Below are 24,281 nucleotides of genomic sequence, written 5' to 3' on the forward strand. Positions count from 1 at the left end.
AGAAAACATTGCTTAATAATTTAAATTTGGGGGAATAACTGAACCAAGAGTTGGAAGGCCCCTGGGAAGGCATCGGGAAACTGGGAAGTGAGCCGTGACTTCTCACTCTCATACCTGAACCCCCAGCAGGCACAGGAGTGACCTAATGGGTGAACGTGAATGGAATTGTGACCTCTCTGCCCCACCCCACTCACACTGAAAGGGTTGTCTGGATTACTTCTGCCTCAACCAGAAGTGGAGCAGACTCGCCCCAAGAGGCAGATGGATGCCAGACCTTCTATTGGAGACTGTAGCTCGGGTCTGGGCCACCATTGCTTAGCTGAGAGGTGTCAGGCCTCAGCAGAGGTGGGTGACAGCCATCAAGGGCCACAGCAGAGCTTGCAAAGTGAAATAGAAGCCTATGGGCAGCATACAGATAACTGTTTAGTCGCTCAGTCATGTCCAACTCTTTGCGACCCTGTGGATGTATAGCCCACCAGGCTCCTCTGGCCATGGGAGTTCTCAGGCAAGAATACTGGAGTGGGTTGCCATTTCTTTAATACAAATATCAAAATGGGTCACACAGGAAACGTGAATTGCTAACCTTTAAAAATAATTAAATTTTAAGTAAAAATCTGGATTGTTGGTTTTTCCTTAAAAGAGCAGACCACGTGGGACCCTGAGGCCTGGTTTCCACAATGGAAACAAACAGCTACCGCTGAGCAGGCCATCTTCTCAGGAGGGTGGGCTTTCTCCAGTCTGCCACAGACCTCATGACTCCTTGGTCAACTGCTTGTCCCCTGGGCCAGGGCGTCCTCACATCCTGGTTTGCTGGGATGGTCCCAGTTTAGGCTTGTTGTCCGTGTTTGAGTATTAACAGCAACCTCTTCACTATATCATATGGTCACCTAGACATAATGCACAAGCCCACTCCACCGTACACACACATAGACAGACAGACAGACAGACACACACACACACACACACCCCACCAAATTCATACCACCATATGTCAAGCACAGAACCCTGTTATAAAGTGATTTTATTAAATTGATTTGGACATACTGTAGGTCAAATAATATTTTCCAAAGATAACAATTATGGACTTTAAAGCTCGACATAAAATTAGTAGCTTCAAAAGTGTTAGTCATATTCCCCAGCAACAGCATGATAAAATAATTCAACTATGTAGAAATATAGAACTCTAGGACTAGCTGGAAACTTGGAAATCATTTAGCCTAATGTCCTCATTTTGTACGTGAGAAAACTAGACTCAAAGATTAAGCGATTTTGCCCAAGCTCACATACCTAATAGTAATAAAGCTAGAAATCAAACCAATTTTTCCTAAAACTAAAATTCTATTAATGATATTTCAACTGGCTTGCTATCAACTAAAAGTCTAGGCTTTTCTCTAATGCTCCACACTACTGTGACATGGTAGAGTGTTAAGACACTACAGTAAATCGTAGTCGAGGAATTCAGGCCTGGAAGGGGCTTTATCAAATAACTAAGCCAACCCTCTCTTCGCAAAAAGGAGGAAAATTATGTGAAGTGACTTCCCAAAGGCTTGTTTACAGAGCTATCCAGATGAAAATTCAGATGGTAACACATGTACCCCCCCCAATCCCATCTTCTACTTTCACCCACTCAGTTATATGCCCCTTTTAAATCTCCTTTATGCACTGAGGTTTTAGTTATACAAAAACCCCTTCCAGTCAAACAGAAGAACTTAATTCAAATATGAAGAGAAAATCAAGCTTTGTTTTGTATTTCGGTGACTATTTCGGGTAGTTCATTTTCCAACCTCTCAAGACAGTGGACAGACACTGCTAACCTGATCACCCAGTTCAGAGCTTTCAAAAAGCCTTAATTTCCCCCAAAGACTTCCTGAGCAAAAAGGACTACATGTGGGAAATCAACGAAAACAGGAATGAGGAGAGAAACAAAGTTCAAACTTAGTTGCTTTTTGTTGTCATTGGGGACTTTTGGTCTTCTAAACATTCCTGGAGTTCCTCCACATGAGTTTTTATTATCAATGTAGCCAAAAAAAAAAAAAAAAAAAGGCCTATAAACGTCAGGATACTGAGCGTTCAGCATCTCCCCCGCCCTGCTGCTCACTACACTCACCGGGCCACGCCTTCTGCTCCGCCCACTGCGCACCGCAAGGCCGACCCACCTGCGAAAGCTGGGCACCTGCGCTCCGCAGCCACCCCGGGCCACCCTCGCTGGCACAAAGGCCTCCCTGACCGCTATCTACTGCCGCCCCCCACCCTCACCCACCCCCCACGGCTCTAAATCATCACCCTAGGTTATTTTCTCCATAGCACTTAATCACTATCTCACACTACGTTATTTGTTTACTTGCTTATCATCTGTCTCCTCCACCAGAAGTCAACTCCACGAGAGTAGGGCCCTTGTCTGTCTTACTCAGTGGTATCCCCCGCAAGGGGCACAGTGCCTGGCACATAGGAGGTGTTCAATAAATACTTGTCCAATGAATGAAGAAAGAAAAGGAGAAGTTTACAGAGACATTCCTGCCTACAAAGGAATGGATATGTAATCTTACACATTATTGCCAAAAATTACAGAAACAGAAACTATTATTAGGGACGCCTCCTACCATCCACTTCTCCTACGGGAAAGTGGCTCCACGTGTTACTAAAGGAGCCCCAGAGGGCAGTTCTGGATGGAGAAAAGTCCTAACTCCACTCACTTTCTCCTCCCTATTTACATTCAGCTATTCCCCCCCCCCCCACAAAAAAACAAAAAATATTCAAGTTAAAAATATGTGATGTAGCCACTAGAAAATTAAGTCTAACATAGTGACACAGTGATTAGCAGAATTCACAAAATTAAAGTTCAAGGGCGTGTATGCTTGCCAATGATTTTCTCTGATAGGCAAAGTGGCCATCATGAGTCACCTAAAACCTAAAATGAAACTTGATGCCATCTAGGAAGGGGTGGATATTTATGGGCATTTGGAGGATACACGGGTAAAGTGAGTGCAGAAGTAATGGGATACATGGACAGATATGGAGAGGCTAAGCCAAGTGGTAACCTCTGAAGTACCAGAACACTACTTGGTGGGAGCTGGCCGTTTTCAGATGCATTTACTGGTATGCTGGGATCAAGAGGAGGAAGATCGTGAGTTCCTGAAATGGGGCAGTATCTGGGGTAACTTTTAGGTAAAGTGTAGACAGAAGGTGACTTAGGAGGCTGCACAACGACCATGGTTTCCTGTGTAGTTATTCCACCAGAATCCCAGGAAATGCACACCCACGACTGGGACCTCACAGCCTGCCCTGGGCACACACTCACAGGAGCTCCAGATTCACAAGTTGTGCAACACACTTGGCATGAATCCAAAAACTCACCCTCACACATGCCTCCTGGAAAACAATGTTCTGCTGGGTCCTGCTGTAAAAATTTCTTGGATCAATGTAGGTATTTACAGGGTTTTTCCTTCCTAGTGGCACTTATGGGTTTTAAGAATTTTTTTTTTAAACTCTTAGCAAAACACTTTATATAACTGATATTTTGAGATGGTTTCTCTCCTTTGTGTGTACTCTCTGGTGGATGCAGAGGCTGGTGCTCTGACTGAAGGCCTTCCCACACTCATCACACTTAAAAGGTTTTTCCCCTGTGTGTACTCTCTGATGGATGCAGAGGCTGGAGCTCTGACTGAAGGCCTTCCCACACCCACAGCACCTATAGGGCTTCTCCCCGGTGTGCACTCTCTGATGGATGCAGAGGCTGGAGCTCTGGCTGAAGGCCTTCCCACACTCATAGCATTTATAGGGCTTCTCTCCTGTGTGGACTCTCTGATGCATGCAGAGGCTGGAAGTGTGCCTGAAGGCCTTCCCACACTCTTCACATTTAAAGGGCTTCTCTCCGGTGTGCACTCTCTGATGCATGCAGAGGTTTGAACTATTGCTAAAGCCCCTTCCACACTCACTACAGACATAGGGTTTCTCACCTGTATGAACTCTCATGTGAATCTGCAGGTGTGAGCTCCAATTGAAGGCTTTGCCACACTCGTAACACTTATAGGGCTTCTCCACTGTGTGGATTTTCTTATGTCTGTTAAGTTTGGTCGTAGTACTAAAATCCTTACCGCAATCGTCACATTTATAGACCTTCTCTCCTGTGTGGTCTCGCCAATGAATGTGAAGTTCTGATATATGAAAGAAACCCTTGTCACACTTGTCACATTTATGGGGCTTCTCAGCAGTGTGAATCTTCTGATGCATAAAAAGATCTGCTCTCTCAGAGAAAAACTCCCTGCACATGGGGCACTTGTAGATCATGGTTCCTATTTGGTATCGTGATTCAGAGATTTCCTTACAATGACTACAGGCGGCTGTCTCAGAGTCTCTCATTTGGCCATGTTGGCGTTTATCTCAAGCTGGCTCTATGTGGGAGGTCTGAGGTCGGCCTAAGCTTTTCCCTGCCTGTCTTTCTATGGAAGGTTTCTTCCTGCATAGTGTTCCTCACTCAGTATTATTGATTATAAAGTGACATGTATATCCACATCAACTCTGGAACTCAATAACACAGCACTTTCTTTAAGATCCTGAGCTGTCAACATTCCAAGAGGCTGCCAAGGTGCAAACCTTTGTGCTTTTAAGCCCCTGGAATCTTCCTCTTGCAGAATAATCTCGTTCGTCTCACTTGCAGGGAAAGGCCTGCCCAGTGTCCCCTGCGGCCGAGGGCGCAATCCTGCGTGCTGGCCTCGGTCCCCGGGAGCCTCCCCGTGCAGAGTCACTATGGCATCCTGCCTCCTTCGCATCAGACGGGAGCCTCCCCAGAAGCCAGCACCGCGGGCCCAGGCGTGTCAGTCCTCCGTGTGAGCCTCCCTGCACGGCTGTTGCTCTGGCAGTCTCCTGTAAGAGAAACGTAAACACACACACTGAGAACGCCTTTCTCGTCCAGAAAACTGCTGTGGGTTCTATAATTAATTTCCAATAAGCGAAACAGTGGTGACACGGACCTTCTGTGATCTTGAGGAAGGAGCTCTCTCTTCCAGAGATGGGTCTCTTGGATTTGCAGGTCTGAAGAAGAGAATTTGTAGATATCATGCTCCCATTCACAGCCTAAGCACATAATCCAATTACAACCGCTGACTGTCATTATCTGAGCAACACCAAGGGCTAATATTATTGAAAAAGAGAAGAAATCCTCAGAAGACCTACATGTGAGTATGAGAAGCAGCTGTCTACACAAAGGAGCAAGAAGGAAACCCCCTCCACCTGGAACCTCAGAAGGAACAATGCTGCTGCTTCTGGAGCTGAAACACAATACTGAGGAGCCCTCCAATCCAGAGAAAGTAAACACACGACATGTCGGCATCAAGAGTCATTCCCTCGCTTAACTGTCCCAATGGTTTCCTGATGTTCTTAGAATCCCAATCCTTAACCTAAAACCCAAGGTCCTGCATGGCCCTGCCCCACCCGCCCCAACCTCACACACAGCTGGGTGTGTCAGCTGCCCCTCTCCCCTCTTCCTCAAGAAGGCTCCTGGCTGAGACTCTATTTAAATCTCTTATTTGATTCCTTCAAAGTACAGTGAACTTGTAATTATCTAATTGTTCCTTGTTTTTTGTTCTGTCTCCTGTGCTAGAAAGTAAACGCCAGGAGGGAGGAACTTAGTACGTTGCTCACTTACATTCTGGCCAAGCAGAGGTGTTCAATCGATACCTACTGGATGTATCCACAGGGTACTTAATGACACCTCCTCTCTCCTGCAGACATGTCCTGCTTCATTCTGGTACAGCAGATAAAGGTATATTTTCCACTGCCTTATTACCAGACTTTTGATAACCAATATGGGACAAAATATACACCAAATAGACACAGAAGAAAATCCCCAAGTACTCCATCTGAAATCTTTTGAGATTTAGGATGCCTTAGCTACATTTTCATGTCCTGTATTATGCTCAGCAAGTGATAACTTCAGTTACTTAGTTAATGAAATAAACAGATCTTAGAATAACATTCTCAATAATATGTTCAATACAAAGACAGGCCACACAAGAGCTTGAGGAGGTTTCTTTAACATTAAAATCACAAAATAAGGGGACCTCCCCAGTGGTCCAGCAGTTAAGAGTCCAAGCTTCCAATGCAAGGGATGCAGGTTCAATCCCTGGTCGGGGAATGAAGATCCTACATGCCAAGTAGCATGGCCAAAAAAAAAAAAAAAAAATTGCAAAATAAACGGTACTGTTTCCAGATGGAAGTGTCAAGATAATGTAATTCACCTAAACAACCAAGGTTTCAGCAAAAGAAAATATAATCAGTGTGTGAAAGATTATATATGCTTCTATCCTCTGATTAATCACATTTCTAGAGATCTATCCCAAGATATACTGGCAATTAAATAGGAGACGGCCAGTTTATTCACTCATGCGGTACCTGTCACAGCAAAACTGCAGGCAGCCCAAGGCCCACCCACTGGGGAGGCCTGAATCAACTATGGGGCTTCCTTACAGGGAACTACTGCTCAGTCATCAAAAAGAGGGAATGGGACGAGCACGATGTACTGACACAAGGAAGCCCAGGTGCTGGTGGTGGTGGTTTAGTCGCTAAGTCGTGTCCGACTCTTGTGACCCCATGGACTGTAGCCTGCCAGGCTCCTCTGTCCATGGGATTCTACAGGCAAGAATACTGGAGTGGGCTGCCATTCCCTTCTCCAGGCCCAGGGAATACTGTCTAGGAAAAACAAAAAAGGCACAGATTAATATATCCAACCTGCTACCTTTTGTGCAAAAAAGGAGGGGAATGTGAATTATTTACATATATCTTTACGTGATGTATACAAGTAAACATGGAGAAAGATAATATAAAATGAATTTTTTATTGAAGTATAATCTACAATGCTGTTAGTTTCAGGTGTACAACCAGTGATTCTGTTATACATCTAGATATATATTCCTTTTCAGATTATGGTTATTGCAAGATATTGAGTATAGCTCCCTGTGCTTGAGTTGAGTAGGTCCTTGCTGTCCTCTATTTTATATGTAGTAGTGTGCATATGTTAATCCCAAATGCCTATTTTATCTCCTCCACGCCTATTATCCGGTTTGGTAACAGTTAAGTTTGTTTTCTATATCTGAAAGTCTGTTTTTGTTTAATACAAAATGAATTTAAACAGGAGGAAGAAGAAAAGGATGACGTAAAACTTCTCTGAATGTAACACTATGTTGTTTTGGCTTTGGAAACATATGTTTATATATTCAAAAAACGAAATTAAATAAACAAGAAAAGCAATTCCTAAAATTTTAAAACAAAATGAAGAAAGTGAACGTTAACTTTCCTGTTATCCACAAAAACCTTTTAAGTACAAGAGACTGAGTGTCCATACTTAGAGGGAAATTCTGTTGATAAATAAAGCTGCAAAGAACTTAAACTTCTTTCATAGTTTAACTGAGTTATAACAAATGTATGTTCATAAAGTAGAATAATGCAAATAACTCATTATGGTAATGTTGTTAGGAACCAAGATTCGAAGTGAAAGAAGTGAGATACTGACATAAAATCAAAATTAAGGAAAAAAATCTTATAATGTAAAATTTTATTTAGAAATATCAGTTTGAATTCACGTTTCCCTTCCTCTTTTTTTTCAGGGTATCCACCAAAAAGGCCTGTAAGCAATGATAACCAACAGCAGTGGTCCCTTCTCTCATGGAACCTTCTCCACCAAATGGCACAGGGAGCTTTGCAGAGTGGCTGGTCTCAAGGCCAGAGCAGCACTTTACACTGTGAGCCTTGGGACACCTTGTTACGCCAGAATGTGAGGAGTCATGCCAAAGAACACAGATGCCAACTTATGAATAGACTCCCACTGGCCAAAACTGGGACAACTGAGCATCAGAAGGAATGATGAATGTGATCCATTGAAACACACTAAATATACAAAATCCCCGAATTCACAGTAATGACAAGGGGTGGGGAGGCATGGAGAGAGGAAGAGAGGGACAGACAGAGCCAGAGAGATAGACTCAAGGCACTAAACTGCAAGTTACAGAATACCAACTTTTACCTTTTTTGAAACTTGGTAATTAAAAGGAAAGAAAGTCTTCCTCTATAAACTCTTTCGAGAGAATGCAACAAGCCAGCTAGTAAATGTGCAACTGTAACGAAATGCATGATTCAGACCATGGCAAGAAATGAGTAAAAATAGCAGATGAAAGGCTGATCAATAACTTCTTATACTTTTGAGGATCCCGCTATCAACCCCTGACCCCCTTATCATGTCACCATACTTCAAGAGGAGCAAGTACACCCCCTGTCACCTGGCCTGATGCCACAGGAACCACACAGGGTCACCTGAAACATTCTTGCCAAACACGCCTCCTGGACTCCTTTTTATTTGAGGGAACTAGGAGGGAGGACTAGGGAACTACCAGGATACAAGCAGAAAAATATCAAAATGTGAGCCAGTCCACAGGACAACTGCCCATTTCTTCAACAAGTAAATGGTATGGAAAAGGTTGGGGAGGGAGGGAGGGTGGACTTCCCTGATGGTCCAGTGGTTAAGACTGCACTTCCAATGCAGAGGGCTTGGGTTTTGACCCCTGATCAGAGAACTAAGATCCCACATGCTACATGCCACGGCCAAAAAAAAAAAAAAGTTGGGGTGGGAGCTGCTCTAGATTAAAGACACCTAAGATATAACAATCAAATGTAACTTAAGGATCTACCTTCTTAGGAATTTGATTTGTCAAATAAGCCAGCTGCTAAAACGGGACAACTGGGGAGATGCCCAGGGGACTAGGTATCAGATTACACAAGGAACCGGGCTCACTGCATGCGGTGTGATGATGCCTTTGCAGTTGTGTAAACCAATATCTGTATTTTTAGAGATGTATACTGAGGCTTGTAACAATGAAATGATGTCTGAGATGTGTCTTAAAATGCTTGGGCTAAATAAAAATAACAGACAAAGCAAACGCGGGAGGACTGTTGTAACTGTTGAATCGAGGTGATAGATAAATAATGAACAAGACAGTCGATCTCTTCCTTTGTGTGTGTCTGTCATTTTTCAGGATAATAAAACTGGCCAACACTGGGATCTTCCTGCTCCTCTCGCAATGACAACCTGAACACTGCACAGAGGTGCACGTGAACTAAGCAGACGCAATCCTCCAATGGCTGTGACCTCGGCAGTCCATCCTGAGCGCGTGAGTGTGGGCGCCCTGCAGACGTCTCTGGAGAGAGGCGGGAGGCTGCCAGGGATGAGCAAGGGCCACAGGGAGCAGTGCTGCACTCGGCTCCTCCCTCCCTCACCAGCTCCTCAACCCGAACGCGGTGGTTCCCCTGGTGCCCTCCCTTGGAGGGGCAGCGGCCAGGGTCAGGGCATCCATCCAGACTGGCCTCAGAGAGACTGGCTCTGCTGGTGACATGAAACTCCTGCAGTCATTGTGTGTGACCTTCCACCAGAGCGCCTCTGGGCGGGGAAATCGGGTACTGCCGTGCCTTCCAGGTAAAAGGCCTGGGCACAGCTATAAGTCTCAACGCACTGAGCCCAAGCCATATTCTGCAAGTAAAAGGCCAGGCAAAGAATCTCCAGACTTGCCATGTGACCAACGAGAGAAGGACAAACAGGCACCAAGGATCCCCACCGCAGCCTTTCCTAAAACAGCACCTATCTCACTGCCTCTTCAGACAAAGGAGACGCAGACCAAGAGAGCAGGGAGGAATCACAGAATTCTGCACACCGCAAGGGCACGATGCTCCCAAGAATCTCTCCCTTGAAGCATGTTTGCTATCCAGTGTCCCGTAAGGGCTTTCACAGAGACAGTGTGTATGACTGGGGGCCACCTGGGAGACCCGAGGAGGAAGTGGGCTTGCAGCTGATGTCGCCAGGCACCACCACAGGCCACGTCCCGACTCTGCACGAGACCTCGGGGCACCATCAGCAAGTCTGTGCCTTCAACCTGTATGTGAGGAGACCTTTTCAAATAAGAAAGGTGCAGGCCAGCAGAGAAGTGAGAGGAAAAGGGTTTTAAGTAGCCCAACTGCCCCAAACCCCACCTTTTATGAAAAGGAGTTTCTTCCCTCCCTGAGGTCTGTCCATCAGGAGATTTGCCTCATGTCAACCGTGTGACACCAACACCACCTCATCAATACCTGTCCCCCAGGTCACTTAAAAGTAAGGGGTCTAGGTGAATCAACAACCATGGCTGAAATGCAAGGAAGTTAAAAAACAAATGAGCCCTAAATACAAAGAAACTACGTCCTGAAAGAACAAAAGGTCTGGGCCCTGGCACGGGATAAGGGTCACCTGGAGACGGAGACGCAGGATTAATGGGCCATGAGGACGGGACTGTTGCCCTTGGAGGGCTGATTGGGCCACGTGCTCCCAAGTCTAGACACAGTTCAACCGGCACTGTGACCAGGAGGCGGCACCGCTGCTGGACTGTGGGGTGAGGCCCGGAGTCTACCGCAGTGGCCCTGACCTTCCTTGCAGGCAGCACGCTTGTTTCCTACGGCATCAGGCTTGGGCCGGGGGAGGAGGCACAGGGTCTGTCATTTCTCTTGAAGTTTTGCTAACAATGGTTAGTGGGCTCCAGGGTGGTAGAGGAGCCCACTCTGGTCCTACCCGCAGGGGGCAAAGGTCAAGAGGCAGGTACAGAGTCGGGACACTGATTTTCTCTCCAAATTTCAGCCTGAATTTGTTGAAGAACTCAAAGGTAACAGTCCCTCTGCCCTGGGAAGAAGCTCATGAGGCTGTGCTGGGGAGGGAAGCCTGGATGTGGACTTTGAAACAGGATTATTTAAACACACTTCTGTGTGTGTCTTTCATATATTACTGTCTTTTACACAGCTGTCCCCAAAATACAATTCTACATAGGATAAAACAGTGAACTCATTTTTCATGGATTTCTTGTTAAAACGATCCAGTGGTTACAGAACAGAAGGACCCAGGCTCCACAAGGCAGGGGCTGGAGACAAGAGGGAGTGAGTGAGACACTGAGAGTCAGCACCCCACAGGGCCGGGTACTGGGCCAGCAGGAGGCACCAGTGCGGCCGTGTTCAGAGGACAGCCAGCTCCCCAACAGACGAGTGGATGCTCCAGAACGCTGACTCAGACCTAGACACACTCCGCACAGGCTGGCTGTGAAATCAAGACCAACCCCCCGACTGAGTACGACAGAAAGCCATGCACACCTGTCAAGGAGCTGGCAGACAGAAGCCTCGCCCTCAGACCCCACAGCAAGCTGGCTGCCGTGGTGCACCGTGTCGCAGGTCTGTCTACAGTGCCATGGCTCCTATCATGCATTAAGTACAGATAACCCCGCTCTACAGTAGCTGCCTCTAATAGCCCAGTCAAAGCTACGTCAACAGAAATCAAACTAATTTTCTATCCAGAACCAGGCCTGTCAGAACATACGGGCTTATGGTTCTGACATTCAGAGGGACAAGAGCATCCTTCCTAGAAAAGATAAAAATGAATAAAAAAAGAATTGGAAGGAAGACATTCCGATGCCTCCAGCATCAACCAAGGCTCCTACTACCAACGGCAGTGGGCTGCACCAGCCACATGACTCATCTCCTCCCCACGTGCAGAGCAGGCAATTGTGTCCCAGGGCCTGGAGAAGGTTCTCAGAGATGATCAAAGGGCTGTAGCTCAGATGAGGATGACTCAGACTAGTCAGGGTGAAAGAATCCCAATCAACTCCCAGTCTCTTAATTATTGGGAAGTGTTTTACAGGAAGATCCCAGTGTTCCCAGTTGCCCTAACACGTGTTGGTTCATGCCATGCTGTTGAGTGTTTGATATCTAAGTGATACTCAAGAGAATCCAGCCCACCCAGAAGCAGGCCCAGAAGAAAGGTGTCCCTGATGCCAACAGTCCTGGAAACTGAACTCAGACGCAGGATCAGCCTGTGCGAGAGTGCAGGCACACGTTCCACAAACACTCAGCCCCCAGTACTTGTCGGGCAGTGGGCTGCCCTCTGGAAGATCCTGTGATGAACAACACAGCCGTGGCTTCTGCCTTTGTGTGGCTGACAGTCTAGCAGGGGAGGCAACGAGCCCAGTGCTGTGCGAGTGGTGCTGTGGCTGAGCAAGGCCCTGGGGACACAGCTACACACCTGAGGGGCATCCCAACTGGTTTCACATCACAAGGAAGACATCCAGTAAACTCTACTTTTAAACTGAAACCAAAAGGAGGAACCCTTTTGGAGGAACTCCCCCTGGGGAAGGTGTGTCTAGAGACAGCCAGGATGACAGTCCTAGGAGCGCACTTCAGCACATGGGAGGCAGAAGGGCGGGCAGGGCGGGGGGTGGGCAACTCTGCCCCCCTCTAGCTCTACCAGATTATGGTTTCTTGTGTGATGGGAAAGGGCGCTTTCTTAGGATAAAACTCTAGGATTTGAAATTGAGGGGAGTGCGCAGCAATAGGCAATAATGTTCTGTCTGGAAACAGGAAGGAAGGCTTTCTAATTCACATGTAACTTCTGCCATGGCCACATGGCCTCTGATGCCATAGGAATCTGTCCCTAGAGCCTGGACAGTGAGGGAGCGAGGCTCCTTGCTGCAGGACTGAGACAAAGCTGGCCTAGTGTGGAGCGTACACACCTCCACTCACCCGTCCCCGCCACGTCCCTTTCCACAGCAGCCGTGACTTTAATGTCCCCCCAGATAACCACAAACCCTGCCAGGGAATCATCTGCTAGCGAGTCTTAAGACTGTACAACCTCTAGCGGGCCAAGACTATGAAGAAGCTCCAGCCTCTTATCCTCATCACCAAGAAAACATTTCAGAAAGAAGAAAGATTACACTCTTCTATAGACATCAAAGCCTGTGAAACCTACCACCCATCCGATAGCCTAGTCCTGAGAGCGAGAGTCTCCGTGCAGTCCCAGCCCCGTGGCCCCAGCAGCCCTCACTCCTTCATACTCAGCCCACTGAAAGCCGCATCTCCCCCAAGAATGGCACTTTCTGCCCTTTGTCATTCTGCAAAACACACACTTCACAGCTCTCCCACTTATTCACAGTGTGACTTTAAGCAAGTCATTTAAGCCTAAGACTCAAAGACCTTGAACGTAGAAGAGAAATGATACTCACACCTCTAACTCTCGGGGCTGTTACAAACATGAAATGAGACTGTGCACGAGCCCAGGCTCCATGTGCACGCCCCTCTGATCTTTCCTCAGCTTGCTGCATGTCGGGAAGGCTTGCCGTTCACTGGAGGGCAGCTTCAGGAGCCTGCAGTGCTCGCCCAGTGGCCGGTCACCTCCCTGCGTCCATTCCCTCTCCGGACCATGTGCTCATCCCTATTCTGGATCACCTCTCCCTGTCGATGCAGCACTGAGGAGCCAATAACTCAGTGCTCTATCTTCCCAGGGTGAAAGCCAAGTCCCCAGATCTTTCTCTTGAGTTGGGGAAAATGCTCATCAATACTGGCTGTAGAATGACAAAGAAACTCTTTTCCCTAAAAATTCCTCTTGTATTCAATTTTGTAGCTCAGAATAAGGCTTGGTCACAGTATCCATCTCTTTCCTTCCCCCTTTCTGTGTGTCTCTGCTATCCACAGAGATGTTAAAAGTGTGCTCTAAAATATGCCCTGCACATTCTGCTTTCCTCACTCACTCCAGGTTTAAGGCTCCTCCTCCAACACACTAAGCCAAGAGCCTGACAAACAGCCTGGTTCATCTTACAATCATGCTCCAGCGACAGGCAAGAGGTCAGTTGTCTTCAGGGTTGGGTAGGGAATAGAACCATGTGCTCTTGTTCACTTGAAGACATCAGGGGTGAGTGGGCCCCTCCCACCTACTCCCCCTTAAAAACATTCACTCCTACAAATACAGTGTCATCGGGCTGAAAGTGGTCCACCAGCTACAAGCTGAGTCTCTTGCAAAAAACCCAACCCATGAGCACGGGACACCAAACAGCCATCCAACCCTGGGAGGCTCAGCTCTTTACAGCTGCTGTCCTAGACCAGCAGTTTTCAAAACCAAGACTCTTGAGGATTCCACACCCTTACAAAACAAGATCAAAATGAGTTTCAAGATAATACTAAAACGCTGCTTGCTTTTTTTCACCGTGCTGACATTTGCCTGGAGGATGCAAATGCACTGGCTGGCCAACGTGCCCACTCCTTAGGCTCCTCACACAAAACCCTGTGGCAAAGGCACCAGTAGTTGAAAGATTCTTCACCTCCAGGGGCTCACAGTAAAAAAAAAAAAAAAAAAAAGTTCCAATTAGGAATATCCTTGAAGAAGCAATAAAAAATAATTCTTTAAATCTAGACCCTTTTATTATAACATTTACATTAAACATATCATGTTCCTTATTTATATTGATATGAAATACACACACATATATTTTAATGTATATTTATCATATTCCTGGTTAAAATGGAACCACATCAGGTCACGTACCCAAGCACAGTGTTGTCTCAAGGAAGAACGCTTGTCTAACTGTCTGAGCTGCAAACTCAACTGGCATCTTCTCGACTGAACGTCATTTTTACTTGAGTGACTACACACTTGCTCTGCAGACTGGGTGCAGACGTCTCAGATAACAGGAAACTGATGGCATTTATTGCCAACTGTCAAATCTGAGCTTTCTAATGAAAACTAGAATCTGGGAAAACTCTTGTCTGTCACCATGGGCTCTCTAGTTTCCTGAGACTTGAAGACTGTCCTGATGAAAACGACAGTAACACTAACCATGAGTTTCCTGATATTATACATAATGAAATGTATGAACATTTTCAGCCTCTGCAAAAAGTGAACTGATGTTGTCCAAACGACCCATGTGTCAGGTAATGCATCATCGTGGGTAAAACAGCTACTCAAAGTTCAGGAAGAGACCGGGAATTTTACCACAGGATTTCAGATTGCACACTGCAAATAATCTGCAGGAAACCACCACTTGTCAAGTTTGGTATCAGGTCACAAAGGAACTCACAAGTACCTGAAAAGGCTACTGAAACCCCCTTTTCAGTTCCTTTGTTTGTGAAGCTGGATGTCTTCACCTACTTCAGCTAAAACAACATATTGCAAGAGATTGAGCACAGAAGCGGACATAAATATTTATACCACTCTTCCTACTAAATGTTTTTGTTTTAGAAATGCATTATTTTCACAAAAATGTAATCTGTGTTAATGTGTAATGAGTTTGTCATTATTTTTAAATTAATACTTTTGTAAAATTTTAGTCTTCATTTCTATTAAAGTATCGATACCTATAATCCACATAGACAGAAAGCCCTTTGAGGTCCTTAATAACACTTTTTAAAGTGTAAAAAGATCCAAAGCCCAAAAAGGGATTGAGATTCTATCTCAAACTCACTTTTTTTAAAGCTCAAAGTATGGGAACAAACTGTAAGATGAACAATTAATTGTAGTCAGTCATTTCCATCATTAGCCATCATTATTCTGGATGTAAGATACTATAGAGGTAATGATACTCCTCTAAAGTAACCCCAAAGTCAAGTTTTGTCCATAAGAAAACTGAAAAAATAAACACTACAAGAAATAATTCTCTACCCAGAGAGACGCTTTTTAAAGGATTCAGAAATTATCCCATCAGGCAGCAACCCCTGACGTGTTCCTGTAAGACCTTGATCTCTGGCCCAAAGGCCTTGTGATTTTTTATTATCTTACACGGTTCCCCCTGGACATGCCAGATGCTGCTGTTAGTGAAGAGAGAACATGGAACCTGTCCCCAGCGTGGCTAGAAACTCCCAGCCATGAGGAAGTTCCAGAAGTCAACTAGCTCAGACATTACTAGGGCCGCAGTACTACACCAAGGTACCTCTACTTGGCCCTTTTCTACAAGTCTTGGAACAAAAGATAAATGGAAAGGCGGTTCAGGTGCCTGCATACTGCCGAGGAACAGGGCTAAGAAGTTCAAGGCCACCCCTCTCTGCATGCCACAGAGATCTGGGCAGACAGCAGAGGCAGCGTCTATCTCCTCACTGACCCCACTACACCTTCAGAAAATTCCAGTCTAAACTACACATCACACAAGGTAGTGTCAACCTAGATACTCAACTCCACGGGCCCAATCCACTCATCTCTGCTCAGGTATCTACCTGAGAATAACTTAAGCAAGCAGTCACTCATCACTCATTCATCAGGACTGTGAATGCCACATTCATTCTATTTTGCTTCTATGTCACCATCGGTCCCTGAACAGAAGACACAGCAGCCTGGAAGACACCCATCCTGGCTGCCCAGGGCAGGCTCATGTCCCCAGAAAGCCTTTCCAATTTCCCACACTTTTCCCAGTACCTCACTCCTAAGCTACCAAGGCCACTTTTCCTCATGCTGGTCCCTCTGCACATGCCCTGGGCTGCCTCAATGGCAACAGGTCACAGGAAGCCCCACCTCGTAAGGTCCTAGACCTCTCACCTTGGGGCTGGCTTCCCCTAACACTCTACAGAAGCCACTAAGGCCTCCACCTGGTTTGCTCCCCGCATGTCTTCACCTGCCCTTGCTGACAAATCCCCCGCTCCAAGGCCCAACCGCCAGGCCACTCTTCTGAGGTGGTGCTCTCACTCACACAGGTGAACGTAGGCTTCCTCGTCTTTCCAGGCTAACTTCAGCTGACAGCGGACCTTCACTTTCCATGATTTACGCGCACATCTCTCTCCTGGGCCTAAATGTCCTGTGGTCAAATCCCTCTACAGCCTCAGAACGCGGGCCGGGCTTCTATCCACCCCGGGGCCCGTGCAGGTGCTTACACACTGCACCTTGTCACTGGAGCGCCATGACCTCGGAGCAGGGCTCCTGAACTAGTCTGTCAGTCCCTGGCCACTGGCTGCCGGTGGTGCGGCATCTACTCAGCAGCATGCATGCCCTCACCTGTATTCCCACACTCCCGACCAGGAGCGGCACTTCCTGAATACACCACTGATCATCAGTAGCCTGAGTAACGTAGAAGGACAGTTTCTCCCGGGGGTAGTGAGGTCAACTTTTCAGATCAGTCAAAGGAGTTTCTGATTGAGCAGGAGTCTCCAACTCAACTTTAACAATAACAGTGGATTTCAGGACACTTTGGATGCCCTCCTCCTGCTTCGCTCCCTCCAGGTGGTGAGAAAAGACTCTGATCCAGTATGAGTCCTGAGCACTAGAGGAGAACCCCGACGCTGGTGCCCTTTAGTCACTTGGCCAGGATCTCCCAGGGAGGCCACTCTTTCCCTACCCCACCCACCTTTCCTACTTGGGGCCCCAGGTGTGTGGGCTCCTCTGTCCCCACCCACTATTCCTGCCCACAAGTCCCAAAGCCCTACACCCTGAAAGTTCTAGGTTCCCTGCCCTCACCCTTAACAAAGTCCAGTGGCCAAGGACGTGAGCTCTGGGTTTTACTGAGCTGTAGGGAGAGAGCCGCTTTCTCTCTATCCTTGGGATGACTGTTCTTCGTGTGACTTGGCCTAATGACTCCTAATGGAAAAAAGATAAAAGACAAAAGAAACCATGCCAGATTTTTCTTTAACCAGAAATTATCTAAGAGACTATGAAATGAGGTCTGGAGAAGGGCAACAAGTATGCAGGGAGTGATACCAAGTTTTCTTCTGAGTCTGCAAAGAACAACTGCCTGCCTGTGTGATTTCAGTGATAGAGCATGACACAGGGACACACTCCTCCACTCCCCTCCAGCCAAGTCCTCCCACAAAAATGACCTACAAAGAGACACACAGCAGGGCGTGGGCCTGGTGCTGCCATTCGCTATGTGACCCTGGCTGATCTCAGACTGATCTGTAAAAATATGGATAATAATGTCTACAACACTCAGCTGTGATAATTAAAGAAGATACTAAGTGTGAAAGTACTCATCAGGGTGCCCGCAGCCTCGCTGAAGCCAAATAAATATGAGTTTCCTTATTTCCCTTATTTTAATTAATGCATGACACATGCATTCATTTGCCAAGAATGTCATTTCACAGGCAGAGGCTTCCCGAGCCCCAGCGGTGCCTATCCCTGTAATTAGGGTTCCTCCTCTGCTCAGAGTCAAACGCTGCTTTCTCACCCTCGCATCTGTCTCCTGCGTCTGCCAGCACTCTTCACTCTTGACCCTCTATTCAAAGGATGGTTTTAAAATACACCTGACTGCAGTGACATCTCCTCTCACTCTGAGCTGCCCACTCTTTCCTGCTCTTGAACACTGTACACAGAAATGAACGCGGGGCGGGACAGAGTGTGACTTGCTTCAGTTATGTATCACCTGAGCACCACATACAAGGCTCAAGTCCATCTTATCTATCTGGTAAACGTGTAAACATCTCTATACATTGCGAATCATAATAATTTGGTGGGTGGAACACTGGGTTTGCATGCGGTCCTAAGTTCAAATTCCTGATCCGTCACTGAACAGCTGTGTGACCACAGGTCACTCACTCATCCACGAAATGGATGGTTAAGACCTGGCATTAGTCATTCCGATGCTCACCCTCACTCATATCGTGCGGCTTAGAGGCCTCAACTTCATTAGCCCTTGAGAAGGAGCAGTACTGAGGGGGCACTGCAACAAAACCTTGCCAGGACACAATGAGGACACTCAGTGCCCGAAAGGGCCCAGATAAGTAAAAGGAGAAACACAGCCTGGACCCAGGGGACCTCGAGAGAAATGAAAAGTGGATTTTTAACAGGCCTGTCTCGAGTGCCACTTGGACTAGGAGTGCCACAGCAGTTGGCAAGTCAAAAAGTTTACAGATTTGGGATTCTAATTTTTAATTGTTAAAAAAAAAAACAAAAAACATAATAAAACATACCATTGTTACCATTTTTCAATGTAGAGTCCACGGCAGTGTTAAGTATGTGCATGTTAGCGTGAAACATCTCCAGAACCTTTCCATCTTGTAAAACTGAAACTCTGTGCCCATTGAACAACTCCCCCTTCCATTCTACTCTGTTCCTATGAATTTGCCTACTTTAACTGTCTCAGATTCTGGCTACTTTTACACCTGGGTCACTACTTGTAACTTGTTTTATTTGGGAAACCAAGGTGAGTGTGATTGGGGGAGACAGGTCTGTGGAACAGGCTCCCTCAGAAACTCGAACCTTGAAGGCAGCTCACGGCTTAGCTGTTGCCACAATCCCAGGCTGGATGCCCTCTGGCAGCCAGAATTCAGGATTAGCACGGCTAGAGATGCATCACCACCCCACTCTCAAAAAGGGCCCAAGAACAGTTACAACAAACAGCACAGAGCTTCAACATTCAGGCTTTCGACTTGGGAAGACTGACACCTGAGGGGGATCAGTTTCCCTGTAGAAACGTGTGCTAGCAGACGACTACCAAATGTGGCCAGTGGCCTCAGTAACACTCCTCAACCCCGAGTACTCTAGGCAGAAATGAGCACAGGACCGAACTGGAAACACAACACACCTGAACACTTCATCATTAGCTAGGCCTGTGAAGCCCATTCCTGATGTGGCATTTCACAGTGGGACTACATCACATGGAGACCTTTTTCCTCTGTTAGTGGAAACCTTGAACTTGAGACTAAAGTCAGCATGGAAAGAACAGGAATTCACATAAACCGAGGCCTGATCTCTGGCCTGACCACTCACAATGAAGAAGGCTGGCTGGGGACACCCAAGTCAGCATCAGAGAGAAAGGAGACAGACAGGGACAGCGTAGAGAGAAAATCCTTTGCCGCCGTGCCCAGGCAGACTCGCCCAGGCTTCCAAACAGGACCGGAGCTGGCGATCAATCCAGTGCCCAGAGAAAGGGAGGGGAGTGAGCTGGTCAGGAGCAGCCCCTGCCTTCCCACCCAGGCCGTGCAGAGTCAAGAAGAGAAAGACACCACACCTCCCCCTGGGCTTAACCTTCTCACCAGGTATAGTAACTACACCCACTAGGACAGAGGCCACTGAAACTCCTTTACCTCACCCAGTCAGTGCTCCTCGTGTGGCTGGGAAGTGAAGTCAGGGCTGGGAGTGGCCTAGAGCTGAGAATTCAGTCTCTGACAGTGAAGGGGAAAGACAAGAAGCCACATGCCCCAGGCCAACAGCTACCAAGACAGGGCTCTCCTTCCTTCTGCTGCCCAGCTGTGCGTGTCAAGGACATAAAGTTTTCTCACGAATGTGAACCACAGCAATTCAGACTATGGGTTCAACTGGAATATTTTGGATTTCAACAATGACCAAATGAAGAGGAACAAATACTTGTCCTATGTAAAATACATGTTGTCTTCTTGAGTTGAGCTGAAGAAGGAAAAAAAATTATTTAAAAATGATCACAAATCCACAGGTTCAAAAGAAAATGAAGGAAAAAATGCTTATGCTGGAAATGTGATGCTCTCAGAATTATGTGTGCACAGAGACTAATGTAACATCCTGCCCAAGGTAAGAAGACTTTCAGGAACTCATATTTAATAAGAAAGCTGATGTTCAGCTTCAACAAGAAAACACCAGAAACACACAGAGTAACAAACTCAGCTCAAAAGCACGTTGTGGTATCTCAATGAAGACAGGGACAATGGGAAAGATAACCAGGAGACCATCAGCCCAGAAACCAGGTTTCTGATCCAGAGGCCTTCGGGACAGCAGAGGTAAGTGGAGCAGGCAAAGGAAAGCTTTAATAACTAATGGCTCATATGAAATTGAGAAAATTAGAGTCCAGAGGTACAAAAAGGAACCCCAGATGGGACAAGGATGCTTCTGCTGACTTCAGAGTTAAGCAAGGCTGCTTAAGGTCTACAGAAGTCAAAGCCAGATCCAGGCAAGAGTGTAAGAAAAACCATGAGTCAGGGAAAGTTGCTTCCTCATTGAGCCCTAAAGGGAACATGCTTAGAAAGAACTCCAAAGACATTTTGGATTGTCTTTAGAAATAGTTGAGGGTGATTCTCCATCTACAGAAATGGTGAAAAAAGGGGAACACTTACCACAGTGACAGAAGTCAAAACCCCCAAGACATTCCAGAGGAAGAGGCAGGGCCCACAGTGGCTGAAGGGCAACAAGAGCCTCAGGATCCTGCAGGGTCAGACACATGCGGAGAGAAAAGGAAAAGGCGTGTATCAGGGATGACTGAGGATCGCCAAGCTTTTCAAAGAACTGGGTATTCTAAATACGGGTCCCAGCTGACCCTCTTATAACCAGGACTCATTCTAAAATGTGAAATGCAAGGCATGCAGGGCCAAACAGAGGATGAAAAAATCCGAGAAACTCTATAAAGGAAAAGCCAGGCATGGCTACACAACTTCAAGACACAGGAATCCTAGTATCATAAATAGCCTCTTGTTAGGAATTTACCCACACTGAGTTCTAGGTTCGTATTAGAGACCAAATAACTGACTGGGATTGGCTGGAATCTTCAAGAGTCTTAATCAGTATGTGAATCAATACTGTTTTTCTCACTTATTTTCCAGGTGAGAGGGTGCTGAAGAAGTAGGGACTGAAGGCGGGTTGAGCCGGTTCATATCTTGGTTTTACCACATGCTGGCTGTGCAGCTTTCACCTCAGAGGTTAAGAATGGGGTTAAAGAAGATAAGAAAAAGCACCTGACCTTGTAAGGGACCATTATAAGGTAGTTTGAGGATTAAATAAGTTAATGTATGACAAGTATCTAAAATAGGGCCTAGAAAATGTTAAGGGCTGAACCACGGTTAGCTATCATTATCATTATCTTATGTATTCCATCTGCTCCCTCCCCCTCTGCTATATTCTAGAAGTGCTAAGAGTACTTTGGGTGTAGATTCCAAGACCTACTTTAAAGTTTGGGGAAATCACTTTTCCTTGGGAAGTTTGATGGCATCCTGAGGAAGTCAGGTATCACTGCTGCCAGGCGACATTCAGATGGGACACTTCATTTGGAGACTCGGGCTGGTGCTAAGTTGCTATGTCTATATAGCTCCCCAGAGCTTTGAGAGGAAGGAAACATGTGAATGCCATGAGGCTCGAGTTATCCCAACTCTGCTAACAGCCATTTCAGCAGAAATCACTAACACGAGAAATGGAATCGTACAGGTCGCCCTGAGTGACCCTGCAATATCTGAGACTGAATAAAATGGGGAGAAAAGGGGAAAATGAAAATGCTGTCAATATATTTAGGGATTTCAGTTTCTCTACAGGAACAAAGCGTTGCCTTGGAATGAAGGCTGTTAATAGGATATACTTTAAAGGATAGAGACTTCAAATGGTTTTGACAGGGGGCCAGGTTTTTTCTTCCTTGCTGAACTATACGTGCCGATCATGGTGCCTGCTGGCCTGAAAATCCTACTAACGGAAACTGCCTCAGCTGCCATGGACCACATGACTGCTCCATCTCACATCACCACAGCTTCTGAGGGCAGGTGCAGACACCTGACCCATGAGCTTAACAGTGACCTCTGCTGTGGCCTGGAATAACAGTAAAAGCTGCAACAAAGTCACATTCCCAGTCTCTCCCTCAGGAATCTAAACAATACTGAGAACCAGGTGATGAGCCATGAGAGATGAAGCTGAAAGGTTAGGATATACAAGGGAGCTGGAGTGGCCATGTGCAATCACAGCAAACCAAAGTCATGAGGGAGTAGAAACTCTAAGTAAAGTAGAAAACAGACTGACAGGCTAAGGGAAAGGGATAAGCCAGACAGCAGCAAGAGGAAAAAGACACAGAGGAAGAGAGCAGCCCTGAGACCCCACTGTCGATGGGAAAGACTGCTTCTCTGAGCTGCCTTAGAGAACAACAGCTTTCTGGTCCAAGTGCATCCTTAATGTCATATCCCGTTTCCTAAAATGGAATGGATCTCTGCTCTTTGTAACAAAAAAAGAGCAGTAACTAAAGCAGTTACTTCAGCTCCCTTGAGAATGGAGTTTTCCCAGGAGGTAACAGTGCCTCCAACAAACAGATTTCTGGCAAGTCCACCCCAGCCAGACGTGCCTCAACATCTCAGTAGAAGAGGGGTGTCTCATTCCCTATGAGCCTTCAGTACAGGCCCCAAAGCTTATGAGCATCTTAATGGCCCATGAAAATGTTTTGAGACCTGAAAAAATAGTTACTGGATGTAAAATATGAAAAGAAAGTAGTAAAATCAAAGTTAATAAATGTTAAATGCCTACAACTAGTCAAATGAAGCTTAACTCTCAGTTCTGTATAAGCTACTTTTGCATGGGACATGGGTACATGTTTTTGTTTGACATGTGACATGCTAAAGGTTGCCAAAGACAAAAGTGCTGAGGCCTTCAGAGGCCTGCAAACCAGTCCTGGGGAACCAAACATGCTTGGGCGTAAGCTGGAGCCCGCCCACCCTACCCTTTATAGAAGCTTACATGTTAAATATTATGCCTTACTATTCAAAACTGAGCAGTCTGAAGTTAGAAATCAACCCTCACTTTCCAAATTTAAAAAGACTGTAATTTTAGCACTCCTGAGTTAGGAGTCTATTATTTTTTCTTAATGAAATATTTTACAAAAAGGAAACAACTTCTAGTAGCTGTCCTATCAGTTCTACCAAAAAGAAGGGAAATACTGTTGTTCAGGTTGCAAATGATCATGTACATTTAAAGGCCATCTGTCAGAATAATAAATCAAAAATTGATCACAGGTACTCTCTTCTTATACAAGAGTCCTCTCAAATGTCAGGAATAGATCTGAACATTCTCTTCCATTTGGCCAGATTCCCCCTTTCACTGGGCTTCCCTGGTAGCTCAGACAGTTAAAAAAAAAAAAAAATCTGCCTGCAATGCAGGAGAACCAGGTTCGATCCCACTTGGGAAGATCCCTTGGAGAAGAAAACTACAACACACTCCAGTATTCTTGCCTGGAAAACCCCATGGACAGAGGAGCCTGGAGGGCTACAGTCCATGGGGGCGCGAAGAATCCGACATGACTGAGCAACTACCACTTTCACTTTGAGAAAAACATAAGGGACCACAGAAGTTACACAAGATTTAAATCTTACACCTGCAAAGCACAAAGGCAAATGTAATTCTCTTTCTGCAGTCTGCTTATCTGGGCTCTTACTGGGTGAGCACAGACAAGCTCTCCGTCTGTTCCAGCTGTGGCCACTTCCCCCTCCTCATTGTCTCTGCCCACCTCCCCGCACACTCGACACCTCCTGGTCCTGCCCCACACACCAACGCTGCCCCGGTACATCCCACCCACACAATGCCTCCTCTGCAAAATTGTTCCCTAGGAACTCCCTGGCGGGCCAGTGGTTAGGACTCTGTGCTTTCACTGTCGAGGACCCAGGTTCCATCCCTAGTTGGGGAACTAAGATCCCAGAAACCTGCGTGGTGTCCAGCCAAACAAAACCAAACAGTTCCCCTCCCCTTCAGAGCCCAAGAGACTTGTTCACTTTTTACTCTGACTCTAATTTACACGCATCTCCTCGATCCCCAGTCCCCTGCACTTTCTCACCTCTCC

General features: G+C 46.4%; 2 protein-coding genes and 1 long non-coding RNA gene across 4 annotated transcripts in view; 1 reads left to right on the forward strand and 2 right to left on the reverse strand.

Annotated features, from left to right (window-relative positions):
- Positions 1–212: 212 nt before the first annotated feature.
- LOC139176728 (uncharacterized) lies at positions 213–9,782 on the forward strand. Its single transcript, XR_011561147.1, has 3 exons — positions 213–345; positions 7,602–8,456; positions 9,024–9,782. It is a non-coding gene; the product is annotated as an uncharacterized lncRNA (long non-coding RNA).
- Positions 1,005–4,756, reverse strand: ZNF664 (zinc finger protein 664). Its single transcript, XM_019977585.2, has one exon. The coding sequence runs from the start codon at positions 4,357–4,359 to the stop codon at positions 3,502–3,504; it is 858 nt and encodes a 285-aa protein (XP_019833144.1). The 5' UTR covers positions 4,360–4,756; the 3' UTR covers positions 1,005–3,501.
- LOC139176727 (uncharacterized) overlaps positions 4,526–24,281 on the reverse strand; it is a 32,261-nt gene continuing 12,505 nt past the window's right edge. The window contains exons 3-5 of one of the 2 annotated variants that reach the window (XM_070769406.1): positions 20,821–20,908; positions 4,971–5,031; positions 4,526–4,863 (exon numbers count right to left, since the gene is read on the reverse strand). In XM_070769406.1, coding sequence (XP_070625507.1) covers positions 4,769–4,863; positions 4,971–5,031; positions 20,821–20,908 — 244 coding nt within the window. In that variant the 3' untranslated portion in view covers positions 4,526–4,768. The remainder of the gene's footprint in view (positions 4,864–4,970; positions 5,032–20,820; positions 20,909–24,281) is intronic. The other variant, XM_070769405.1, reaches the window with a different exon arrangement.

The sequence above is a fragment of the Bos indicus genome, chromosome 17, assembly GCF_029378745.1.
Source record: "Bos indicus isolate NIAB-ARS_2022 breed Sahiwal x Tharparkar chromosome 17, NIAB-ARS_B.indTharparkar_mat_pri_1.0, whole genome shotgun sequence".
NCBI classification, from domain to species: domain Eukaryota; kingdom Metazoa; phylum Chordata; class Mammalia; order Artiodactyla; family Bovidae; genus Bos; species Bos indicus.

Bases quoted from the DNA above. Each gene is read 5' to 3' on its own strand.
- ZNF664 (XM_019977585.2), bottom strand. From the start codon at position 4,359: ATGAGAGACTCTGAGACAGCCGCCTGTAGTCATTGTAAGGAAATCTCT.